This window comes from Lagenorhynchus albirostris, chromosome 20 (genome assembly GCF_949774975.1).
Source record: "Lagenorhynchus albirostris chromosome 20, mLagAlb1.1, whole genome shotgun sequence".
NCBI lineage: Eukaryota > Metazoa > Chordata > Mammalia > Artiodactyla > Delphinidae > Lagenorhynchus > Lagenorhynchus albirostris.
Window position 1 is genome coordinate 12,246,432 of NC_083114.1, and position 12,815 is coordinate 12,259,246.

At 44.2% G+C, this 12,815-nt stretch overlaps 1 protein-coding gene across 1 annotated transcript in view; it reads right to left on the bottom strand.

Moving 5' to 3' along the window:
• RAP1GAP2 (RAP1 GTPase activating protein 2) overlaps positions 1 to 12,815 on the bottom strand; it is a 143,665-nt gene that overhangs the window by 46,723 nt on the left and 84,127 nt on the right. Inside the window, exons 4-7 of the mRNA XM_060133818.1 lie at positions 10,273 to 10,317; positions 9,533 to 9,565; positions 8,898 to 9,110; positions 7,586 to 7,689 (exon numbers count right to left, since the gene is read on the bottom strand). Of these exons, the coding sequence (XP_059989801.1) occupies positions 7,586 to 7,689; positions 8,898 to 9,110; positions 9,533 to 9,565; positions 10,273 to 10,317 (395 nt within the window). The remainder of the gene's footprint in view (positions 1 to 7,585; positions 7,690 to 8,897; positions 9,111 to 9,532; positions 9,566 to 10,272; positions 10,318 to 12,815) is intronic.

The window sequence follows — 12,815 nt, forward strand, 5'->3', positions numbered from 1 at the left end:
CTAATTGAGTCACTTTTCGGAATTTATGGGTTTTTTCTATAAAATTATCCATCAAATGCATTGATACAAAGTTGTTTTTGGTATTCTCTTAAGACTTCATTTCTATTTGCAGTCGTGTCCCTTCCTTCATTGTGGAAATAGTATCTGTTTGTATCTTTTCTCTGTTTTCCTTAGTCAGCCCTTGCTGGGGGTTTAGTTTATTAATCTTTTCAAAGAGATAGCTTTTGGTTTTGTCTATGACCTCTATTCTTTATTTATTTTTGCTTTCTACTTCACTAGCTTATTCTTGCCTTTTTTATATCTTTCCTTCTATTTTCTTTGGGTTTTTTTTTTTTTCTACTATTCTTTTCCTAACATCCTGACCTGCATGCTTACACACTGAATCTTTCTTCTTTTTTACAAATGCATATAAAACTATACATCTCTCCCTAAGTACTACTTTAATTGCATCCCACACATTGATAGGTAGTATTTTCATTGTCACTTAGTTCTAAATATTTTGTCAGTTTTCTGCGATTTCCCCTTCAGCACCTGAGTTATTTTAAAGGGTTTTCTTTATTTTTTTAACTTTCCAAATATATGAGTTTTACCTTTCAGTATTTTCATTGTTGATTTCTAGTTTAATTTTTGTATATTCAGGGAACATACCCTCTATATTAATTATTTGAAATTTGCTGACTTGATACGTGGACTTTTCATGTTCCATCTGAGCTTGAAAAAGAATGTATCTTTTTCTCTTTTGTTGAGTTCAAGAATGTATGTTACAAGATCAAATTTGTTAACTGTGCTGTTCAAATCTTCTATATCCTCACAATTTTTTGTCTGCTTGGTCCATTGGCATCTGAGAGATGTTACTGAAATCTCCCACTATGAGAATTTGTCTGCTTCTTATATTCCTGTCAGTTTTTGCCTTTTTAAATTCAAGACTATGTTACTAAATACACGTTCATGACTGTGAGATCTTCCAGGTGGACTGTTCTTTTGATCATCATGTAGGCTGAGGCCTCTGAGGGGTCCAGTAAAGGGCATCCTTCTCTGCCCAAGTTATGAACAAATACAGAAAAGAGAAATTAAAAGTAATCTGGGAATTAAAATAACTCCTTTGGCTGATAAAGGTGAAAAGGAAGCACATGAGCTTACTGTGAAGGTGCAGTGGGCCTTCTGACTACACCCCAGAGTTAGCCACACCCACAGGCAGTGCTGGGCAGGGGCAAGCCTCCTCTCGTGGGGTCTGCTCAGGTGGGACTTACAGTACAGGGAGCAGGGGGAATGCCCTGAGGGCAGCTAGCTCCAAGAGGGAAAGGGAAAAGAACACAGCTATACACATCAAGTTCTTACTCCCAAATTTAGCCTTGTATCAAGGGGGTGAAGAGAGCCAGGGGTGCCACACAGAAGTGTTCCCTTCACAGAGCAAGAAAATCAAGGAGTAGGGAAGGATTCCAAAGTTACAAAGGAGTGTTCCTTTTATCCCTACTAACACTTTTTCCCTAAAACTCTATTTTGTCTATTGCTCACCAGCTTTCTTGGTTAGTATTTCTCCAGCATATCTCTTCTTATTTCTTTATTTTAAATCTTTCCATGTCGTTTTTCTTTAGACATGTCTCTTATTAAGCAGAGTATAGCTGCATTTTTAGTTCAATCTGATAGCCTGATATTTTCATAGGCTAATTTATACTTGTGATTACTAATGTACTTAGAATTACTTTTTCTCATTTTGTGTTTTTAATAACCCTGTGTTTTCTTTTTATAGAAGTTTCTGTAACTTCTAATACACATATTTATATTTTTCCAACAAACTCTAAACTAACTTGCTATCTCTCTCCTGAGGAAGGAGGGGACACAATAGCTACTGAACTCTTCCCTCCCACTGTCCTTCCTACATTTGTTTATAAATTTAATTCAAGAATCCTTTTTTTTAAAAAAAAAAACTTCCTTTCTCCAGTCAGTAATTAAACTCATCAACATAGTTTACCTATTTCTTCTCACTTTTTAGTTGCATCTTTCCTTTTGGTTTCTCTTTTCTTCTAGCTGAAGTACATCCTTTAGTAATTCTTTCAGGGAGAGTCTGTAACTGATATATTCCCTTCATTTTTTTAAATATCTGAAACAGCTGTCTACCACCACTTTAAAGATACTGTCCCATTGTCCCATGGCTGATAAGAAGTCTGCTCTCAGCCTAGCTGTCATTCACAAATACTCTGTCTTTATCCTTAAGTATCTTTAAAATTTCCTATTTATCTTTGAAGTTCTAAGGAAATCTGTTCCTTACAAGTTTCAAATAACTACCTACAAACCATCTAGATCTAGAAACTTTTTTTTTTTTTTTTTAGATCTAGAAACTTTTGGAGAGATCATTCTTTGAGAACTTTTTCAATTTATTCCATTATTATTATTGAGCCGGTCAGGTTTATTCACCTGGTGTTAAATTTAGTAATGCATACTTTCCCAGAAAGGCATCTGCTTCAAATAAAATTTTCAATTTAATAGCATTGGTTGAACATAATATCTATTTTTTTAACATAATATCTATTAATGTCTATTGTTAAATTGTTTGATCTTCTTTACATCTGTGGTTATATGCCTTCTTAATGCCTAATTTCGTGTATTTTTATTTTCTCTTTTTATCTGTATTTGACTAACTGAATAGTTACCTATTTTGTTGTTATTTTGTTCCCTCAACAGAAGTTTATCTTTTTCTAGGCTATAAATAAATCTGTAGTTTAGATTTACTTATCAAATCTCATGAGGTTTTTTATTTCTAATTTATTTCTTTCAACTTTAATCTTTGTTAATTCCTTCCTCTTACTTTAGGTAATAATATTGATAATAATAGCAGCTACCATTCTTGAGTAGCTACAATGTATCAGGTTCTGACACAAAATATGCATTCAATAATTTTAAGGTGGATACTACCATCACCGTTTCACAGATAAACTGAGGCACAGACAGGTTACTAACAACTTACAAATATGATTCTTTCTTTTTGAATAAGGAACTTTTTAAGGCAATTAATTTTCTTCTAAGTATAGCTTTTGACACAACCCATAAGCTTTTAGATGTAATATTTTAAATGTCATTATTTTATAAATATTCTATAACTTCAGCTTTGATTTCCTCTTTGGCCCAACAGTTATTTAGGAAAGTGTTGAGATAACCTACTTCTAAGTGGTTAAGTGAGTTTTTTAAACATTACTGTTATTAATTTGTAGTTTTACTGTCAAATTGTAAGCAAATATATCCAGCAAAGTGTCTGATTTTTAAAATTTATTTAGATTTACTCTGTGGCTCAAAACTCTGGTTCCTAAATCTACTGCTATCAAGAATGATCTGTAAGATTTTTAAAAATAGAAATTTGGGCTAACAATCCTTTTTTTATAAAAAAAGGAGCAAAGCTTATGAACAGACAGTTCACAGAAAATAAATACATGTGATCCTTAAATATATGAAGAGATGCCCAACATAATTCAATTAAATTATTATGAATTTAAACCATACTAAAATACCATTTTCAACTATCAGATTGGCAAAAATCCAAGTTCAAATTTATACAGCTCCTACCGAAGGCAATCTGGCAAATCTATTAAAATACACGTGCATTTATGTTTTGACCCAGCTATTTTACTTCTAAGAAATTATTTTAGTCCATACAAATTAACATTTGTACAAGGTTATTCATTGCAGCATTATTTGTGATACTGAAAGACTGACAATGGCCATTAATAGGGGATCTATTAAATAAATTATTTCACGTTCAGGTGATAGAATACTATGCAGCAGTAAAAGGAATTAAGAAACTCTTTATGTACTAATATGGAAAGAACTCTAGATATACTGTTAACAGATGCAAGTTACAGAACACTAGGTTCTACAGAATGCTAGGGAAATGAGGAAATGGGAAGATATAGTTATTCATGTCTTTACCTTACATATTTATATTCAAATATATATATGTATGTATGTTATATATGTATATATAACACATATATATGTGTATATTATACATATGTTATATATAATTGTTATATATATGTATATATGTTATACATATATAACAATTATATATATAATTGTTATATATGTATAACAATTTGTTATTTTTTTAAATGGTTGGAGCCTAGAAGTCTAGGTTTTGTTTTAAAGCCCTATCTACCTTATGATCAATTTGTGTAAATATTCCATAGACACTTGAAAAGAAGCAGAGATCTCCATGAGAGGATCAAAGTTTGATAGCCAAGTATAGGTACAGATACATATAAAGATACATATATACAATTGACATAAATAATATTAATGAGATTATCCATACCCTCTCATTCCCTACCCTAGTTGATGTCAAGTGGTAAGAAGTATGTTAAAATCTACCACTACAATTGTATTCTGCCAATTTCTCCATATTTTAATCACTATATATATGTGTGTGTGTGTATATATATATATATATATATATACACACACATATATTGTTAAAATATATACTATTAACAACAAAAATGTTCATAAGATATCTTTGCTGTGGATTTTATCTTTCACAAATAGACAATGGCCCTCTTTGTCACACTGATTGCTTTGCCTTAAATTCTGTTTTTCCATATTAATATTGCCCACTCTGCTTTCTTTTCGGATTGGATTGTTATTACTTTTTCTCAACACTTTTCTTTTTAAATATAGTTACTTTCTTTAATAAAATTAATTGATTGATTTTTTTTTCCCTTTGGAGAGATGACCCAAACTGAGAATCTTTTCTGTGTAATAGTGGAATTTAACTAATTTATATTTATTATACATCATCTATGTACTCAGACTTATTTCCGTTACCATATTTATTTATTTATGATTCCTCTATTTTCTCTCTTTTTCTATAATGGGTACGTTTTCTTTGTCATTGATTTTGCCTGATATTTGGTGAGTCTTTTTTTTTTTTTTTTTTTTTTTTTTGCGGTACGTGGGCCTCTCACTGCTGTGTCTCTCCCGTTGCAGAGCACAGGCTCCAGACGCGCAGGCTCAGTGGCCATGACTCACGGGCCCAGCCGCTCCGCGGCATGTGGGATCTTCCCGGACCGGGGCACGAACCCGTGTCTCCTGCCTCAGCAGGCGGACTCTCAACCACTTCGCCATCAGGGAAGCCCTGGTGAGTCATTTTGATCTTCAGATTTAAGTCTTCAATCAGCTTAAGAACATCCATTATCCACATGTTAATTCCTGTTCACTATCCTCCACATTCATTATAATTTTGCTTATCATTTTATAGTTGTTGTGTTTACCTTTGAATTATGTGAGAGCTTCTTAAGCTTATTCTCAATATTACTAACTGGGTTTTCCACAAAGTAGATTCTGCTCTTTACTGTTTGTAATATCATTTAGAATTCTTCTTGGCCATTTTTAGTTTTTTTATATTATTTCCTTAATTTAACCAGCACGTTCTTCATATCATTCTATTGCCTTATTTAATCTTTTGTCTTTAAAACAGTTTATTTTTTTCTAGAAGTCTGCCGAAAACACAAAGTTAATAGATATCTAAATTTTACTTGGCTTTCTATAACAAATCCTTTACAAAGCTTGGTTATTTCCCTACCTTCTAAATGCTAGGTTATACTTTTTTAGATGCAGAATCTTTTCTTTCACCAAACTATGAGGGGTTTTTTTTTCCCCTCTCCTTCTTCTTTTTATATCCAAACTTGAAAATGGAGACATCTACTCAGGCTTGTTATTTATCTCCAACCTGTTAGTAGATTCTCCTTGGCAACTCTCATGGCACACACAGACGCTGTTAGAATACTCTCCTCAGATTTTAGGCTAGAGAGCTGGTTGTTATAAGACATCAATTAAATAATCCAGAAGCCTACAGGGAATGAGGAAGAAGCTGGGACAGGAGTCACTGCCAGCAGAGGAATTTCATCTCTGCATAATTTCTTCTTTGTGCCTGGTAAAGTTACTAGGCTGTGGGACCAATTTTTTTATGTCTGGTTTTCAATTTGGCCATTACTCTGGGTACACGATGTGATTATCCAACTTCCTAGCTGGTGAATGGCTTCTCTCTGCCACCCCGCTCACTGGATTTCTGTTTGGGAGAGCCACATTTGAGCTTGGGCTCCCCAGGGCACCGATTTCAAATGCTATTGACCCCAAACAACAAAAGTGTTTCCACGTAGAAAGACCCCTGACTGTTCCAGGGCTCACCCTTACTTCTAAACAGCACAGAATTGTCCCCAAATCTCCAATTTCATATATTCCCACACTGCATTGCTTTCTAAGGAAGAAGCAATGGGGTGCAACTCTCAATATCACCTACATTACAGTCCTAACTACCCCACAGATGACAAAAAAAAAATCATCAAAGTACGTTGCGTGCTGGGCATCTTTCTCTTATTTTTAGTTCAGGTGCAGCATTTCAGATAGGCTATATACTAGAAAAAGAGGGTTAGATCCTTGTGCTCAGTTATCTTCTTACTCAGAAATTCTATCCAACCTGGGTCTGATTTTTATTAAGAAAGGAAGTAATTTTCTTTACAGAGGTTCACCTAGATCGAAATCCTATTAGGAGATGGGGATCCAGGTATTACTCCCTCAGAAAACTGGCTCTAGCGATTTAATGGACTCTTCCTTGCCTTGCAAACATCATTTCTAGCCAGGTGAACCTCAGCAAAGAAAATTGCTTCCTTTCTTAATAAAGAGCAAACCAAAATTGGATGAGTGCTGACAACTTCCTTGTACCAGCCCCCCCCCCATCTCACCTCTCCTATAGCAAGGCTATGTGTCCCTGTCCATCCCAGATTTATCTCAAAATCTGGGCAGAAAAAAAAAATGTTATTGCTCTTTTCCAAATACCTTCAAGGACTTCCAATTCGATTCACAAATATGGACTGGGAGCGTGACAGGCTCATGGCTAAACACCAGCACTGGTCTTCCTGGCTTCTCCACCAGCCCACCAGGGACAGAGATAAATAAGACAGACTCTGTGCTCCCACAGCGCCCTGTGTAAATCACTAAAATAATACCTGCGCCACATATCCTCTGTGTTCCTCTCCACTAGACCATAAGCCTACAGAGAACACAGACCATCCCTCTGTCATTATTGCAAAGGAGGTTCTACAAAACACGTTAGTCACACCAAACAGAAACCAGTTCCAGTTCCTGCCCTTGAGGAGGTCATATTCCAGAGAGAGGTCCCCAGCTTAGCTGTGAATCGGTTGTGACCGATTGTCCTCCCGTTGTGACCACGACTCCGTCTCGGGCGCACACAGATGTTTTGGGATCTATTTTCCCTGGCTGCACACCGTAGGTAGTATTCTGGCAAACCCTCTCCCGGGACAGGTTGGAGTTGCATCTCAGCAGGATAAGCCATCTTCCTCAGAGTCCCAGTCCCCACTAGAGAGGCAGGTTGGGGTGACCTTGAACCAGACACCACTCTGACTCCCCCGATCAGCCCCAGGCATAAACACCTGGTCTCCCTGCCTGGCAACTCGGACATAGCCCCAAGGTTCCAGCCAGGTCCGTTTCCCCAGCACACCCAGAGCAGACTGGTCAGACTGGTATTTCTGGGTCCTGGCCACTAGAGGCGTGGCCTCTAACAGTGCAGAAGCCCCACCTGAGAATGATCCGAAGGTACTCAATACCATCCGTCTCCTCACACTTGATGGACAAGAGCAAGTTCCCCAGACTGCTGCCGGTACAGTAGAAGTTTAGATGATCCTAGAGACAGAAATCAGGTGTTAGCGGGGAGGAGGGGACCTTCCGGACATGTTCCCCCAAATCACCTCCTTCACCAGGAGTCAGAAGCCCCATAGCAATGAGGAAGAGAACGATGCTACTGCTGTGGCTGCTACTGGTGATGATGGGGGGAGGGGGGAGGAGGGGAAGAAGGAGAAGGGTCACAGTGAGAGGCCCAACTGAGCCCCAGGATGTGCCAGGCACTGGGCTGAGGGCCTAAGAGCCCTTATCTCCTTTAACTGACTACAACTTTATGCAGGAGGAAACATCATCATCCCCATTTCACAGATGGGTAAACCAAGTTCAGAGTTGTTAACTGTCCAGGGTCACACAACTAATAGTGAAAGATCCAGGGTTCAAACCCACACCTGTCTTGACCAAAGCCCAAGTTCTTCACCACAAGATATCGAGTCCACTTCCTGGCTTCCAGGGGCAACGCTTGCCAATTCAGACTATTTGTGGGAATAAAGCCAGGAGGTTCCCTGGCACCGCCACCCAAGGGGAGCCAGGAGGTCCTCTGGACAGTGGGTCTCCTCCTGGCCCAGGGAGCCCATACCAGACAGGCCATATCAGGATGCGGGCCCTCAAATCTGCACTTTAACACGTTCCCCAGGGGGTTCTGACGCAGCTCCTAAGACTGCAAAGCTGCCTTAGGCCGGAGATTTCCGGAATCTACCTTCGGGACTTCCAGAACCTGCCAAGTCTAATGGGCAGAATATATTTAAAGAAATGTAACTTTGTCACTTTTAAGCCATCAGAGGCTCACAGCACGTCATCCAGTACAAGTACTCAGGGGGACCTGCTTGAATGAGGACACGAGAGACTTGTACCATTTTGACAGAAACAGACTTCCAAGGTGTGAGAATGTCTTTGTCCCTTCCACCCTCCTCCACCCCCAAACACTACCCGTTCCATCACCTCCTAAGATATTTGTTGGGGGTGATTCCCCACCCAGACTCATCACAGCAAGAGCCTTCCTAACTTCTGCACACCCTCTGTCCGCCCCATCCCTGCCCAGGAGCACAGCCAGTCAGACCTCTCCAATGAGGACACGGACAGGCAGCAAGGACAGGGAGGGCGACTTCGAAGAGGAGAGACAGAGATAAAGGGGCAACTGGAGAGGAATGCTGGGTTCCTGGGGCCCTCCCCCTCCAGCAGCTATTTTTGCCCCCGGGCCCCCTGGGCCTCACCTTCCCCAGGAAGTGCCTGCGGTAGGCCCTGGCTTCACCCTTGCACTCGAGCTTGTAGCCAAATGTGCTGGGGCTGAGGTTGTCCTCTTCCTCCTCCTCACAGATGCTGCTGCCCAGGGAGGTCGGCGTGCTCACGTTCTCAGGGTCCTCAATCCAATAGCCCCCAAACTGGGGCAGGACGATCATGGGGTATGGGCCTCCCTTCTCCACCACCTAGAGGCAGAGGGAGGGTCTTGCACTGCAGCCTGCCCTGGGTCTGCAGGAGGTGGGGAGGGGTGCCGGTAGGGGTGCCCTCCAACTTCTGAGCGGCTCCAAGGAGGGCATCCCGTCTTTGAGGCCAAACGCAGCAACATGAACCCCTCCCCTAAGCCCTACAACGTCTCCAGCTTCACCAACCCTGTAGTTTCAGAGGTGCAAAGCTCGATGGGTACCCCCAATTTAAACATGGAAAAGCTGAGGTCACAAAGGGAAAGGTGGCAAAAGGCCTCAAGCCCTCAAGTACCAGGGCCAGGGTTCTCTCCCACGTGGGGTGGGGCAGGGACCATCAACAACATCACCGTCAGCTCCCCCGGCCCCCCGCCCCCCGCCGGCAAAGACAGGACCCAGAGCTGCCGTGCGGCCAGGGGGGTTCCTACCTCGTCGATGCTGGGGTACGGAATGTAGTCGTCCTGCAAGACAAACCAGACAATGTCACCAGTAGTCCCGGCAATGCCCAAAAAGTTTGATCACTGTTTCCATTCCCCTCTCCACTCCTTACTCCAGAGGGGGTGAGGAATAGGCTGGGGAGCATCAGTGGGAAGAACACCGGACAGAACAGCCTAGAGGCAGCTCTGGGATGTGGCTTGAGTTCTTCCCCAAACTGACAGAACCTGAGTGCAAACCCTGCCAGCTGAAGATGCAGTATGCAGAGCGCGGAGTCCCACACTCCTGTGACCCAGCTTCTCACCCTAGGATGCTGTAACAGGAAGATGACCTCTGGTCCCACCTAGCGCCCTCCAGGAAAGGGGGTTAACCTCTAAGTGATGAGCTGCTTGCCTGGGCCTTGGCAATGGAAGCTGAAGCTGAGAGCTGACGCCTCCGGAGTCTGGAGCATAGAGCCTGACACCCCTACGTGCTGCATGCGGTCCGTTTGCAGGAGCAGGTGCAGAGAAGCCAAGCTGAGCCACAAGCCTTGTCTCACCAAGGCCTCCACCCCAGCACACCCTGAAGCTGCCCCAAAGGCGTCACGCCAGGGCCCCCCTTGCTGCCCACTGTGTACCGGTCAACACTGTGTGGCCACTTAAGTGGCTCTTGGTGAAAATAAGAGTTAGACAGCGTAAGATAGCAGACCCCAGCATGCCAGCTCTGTCCCCTGCCTGTCACCCGCCCAGCCCACCTTGTTCTTCTGGGGTCCCGGCTTCTGCTCTTCAAGCTTGATCCCCTGCAGAAACAAGGAGAAGAGGATCCATGGAAAAGCAAAGGTCACAGAAGACAGGCCAAACAGAGGAGTCTATCAGGAGCAGCTGCCTTAGCTGGGGGTTAGTAACAACAGCAGCAGCAGCTGGCATGGGCTGGCCCCGTACACACTCAGGCCTCACAGCAGCCTCCGGCAAGGCAGCAGCATAGGGGGTTAAGAGCGTGGACTCGAGCCAGATCACCAGGATTCAAATCCCAACACTGCCGCTTACGACCTGATGACCGTGGGCAAGTCACAAAACCTCTCTGTAGCTCGGTGTTCCCATCTGTAAAATGGGAATGAAAACGTCGCCTACGCTTGTGGTGAAGATTAAATGTTGAGAGTGTGTTAAGCCCTTGGAAGACTGATCACTATATAGTAAAACTACGGGTAGGAAGCGTTTTCATCTTGGTGCTTAAATATCTCCACCAGGCTCTCTCAAAGCCAGTAGGTGAGGGGTGAGGATGGGAACCTGCATCTTCGGGTGTCATCGATGCCCACATGTTGGACCTCATGCCACACCAGCTCCACCCCTCCCTGGTGGGAAGGTCCAAGGGTGACAGGCAGGCCACCTGGTCCTCGTTCTGCCGCCGTCGTACTATCCATGACCCTTGACAAAGTTGAGCCTCTTGCAGCCTCCGTGGCTTCATCTGCAAAATGAGGATTCTAACACCCACCCTCCCGCCTCATAGATGTGTCACTGCAAGGGACAGGCACCATGACTGGGCCTGGATTAAAGGGGATCATCTGCAGTTATCTGGAAAATGCTCTTCCGGGGAGCAGGGCCTGGTCCTATAGGCACGTTCTGAATTAACTAGGTTTTGAGGGAGGGGGGCACATGGTGTGCCCAAGATTGTTTGAATAAATCCAATGAGGGTGTGAGACGCTGGGACACACGGGGACACACTAGGAGAAACAGGTCCCCTCTAGAGAGAAGAGTGTCCAGAAGCGGCCGCTGCCTGATCATCATAATACACATCAGGACCTTGGCCTTCCACGGCGCTCCCTATGTTGTCTCCTTTGAAGCCCGCAGCACCTATTTACCAACGAGGAAACTGAGGCCCACGAGTAGGTTGCTGGCCTAACGTCACACAGCTTGCGCGTGACGGCACCTGGGTTTGAAGCTGGACTGTGTGTCTACAACTGTGTCTACAAGTGCACGGTCCTATCCCACAGCTCTCAGAGCCCAAGACTCCTGCTAACTGGGTGGGTTTAGACTTGGGCTTCTCCAGACTCGGCTGGGCTGTCACCTGCGGCATTGTTCAAGAGGGCTTGGGGGGCCCCCTCCCGCTGGACAGGTGCTCCTTTCCACACACAGGGACAAAAAACACCTGAGTGGCCAGCAGACCCTGTCCAGGGAGGCAAACTGGGCGGATGGGGATGGGGGTGATGTCAGGAGTCTGTTTTGTTTGTCCTGCACTAGTCATCCCCGCCTGGGAACAGCCCCTGGGCAGGACAGCAAACCTCCTCCTGTGCCTTCCCCCACGACAGAGCCACCACGCAGCACTGGGCCGTCTCTGGGTGTCATCCTTTGCAACAGGTATTATGATTATGCCCCCCTCCCCCATCCCCAGCCATGAAGACACTGAGGCTCAGAGAGGTACAGTGACTTGACCAAGGATACTCAGCTAGAACGTGAACCTAGGACCAAAGGGATCCAAAGCTTGTGCACTCGGCCCCTGTTGCTTCACAGGGATTGTGCCCTTCTTCAAATCCCTAGACCCTCGGGCCGGGAGGTCAGGAGTCCTGGATCTTAGTTTCAGCTCTTCACAACTCTCAAGAGTGCCCTGCATGCTTCGCTGCTCTGAGGCTCAGTCTTCACGCCCGCAGCATGAGAGAGCGCGCCCACACTCAAGGACAGACTCCAGCCACACTTCATAGAAGCCGCTTCCCTGTAACTTCATACAGGCAGAGGAGTTGGAAACTGTGGCCCCTAGGAGGCTGGGACCCAGTGGGCACGTGGTAGAGGCCCAAGCACTGGGAAGTCCGGTTTCAGCCACCAGTAATCTCAACTGAGATGAAATTGACCCACCGCCCAAGGGTGTCAGCCGCCTGCCGTGGAGAAACACAGGAAGCAACCAGACCCCTGGCACTTCCCTGGCGGTCCAGTGGTTAAGACTCCACGCTTTCACTGCAGAGGGCGCGGGTTCAATCCCTGGTCGGGGAACTGAGATCCCACAAGCTGCATAGCGCGGCTAAAAAAAAAAAAAGACCCCTGTCCTTGCCAGGCTCCCAATCTAGTTGAGAGGACAACCCAGCAGCCTCGAAACACGAGGACAGTGAGGCCGGTTAAGTGGGGCTGGAGTCTGTGCTCAGAGAAGCCCTTTGTTGGGGAGGCCAGGGGCCCCGGCCAGCAGTGAGGGGTGAGTGGATCGTGGGAGCAACCAGAGAGAAGGCAGGGTGAGCCGCAAACTCCCCGCCAGCTTGCCAGAGTGCGGGGATTCCGTGGCTCGAGGTGAAGATCCCAGCTTTACTGAGCACCT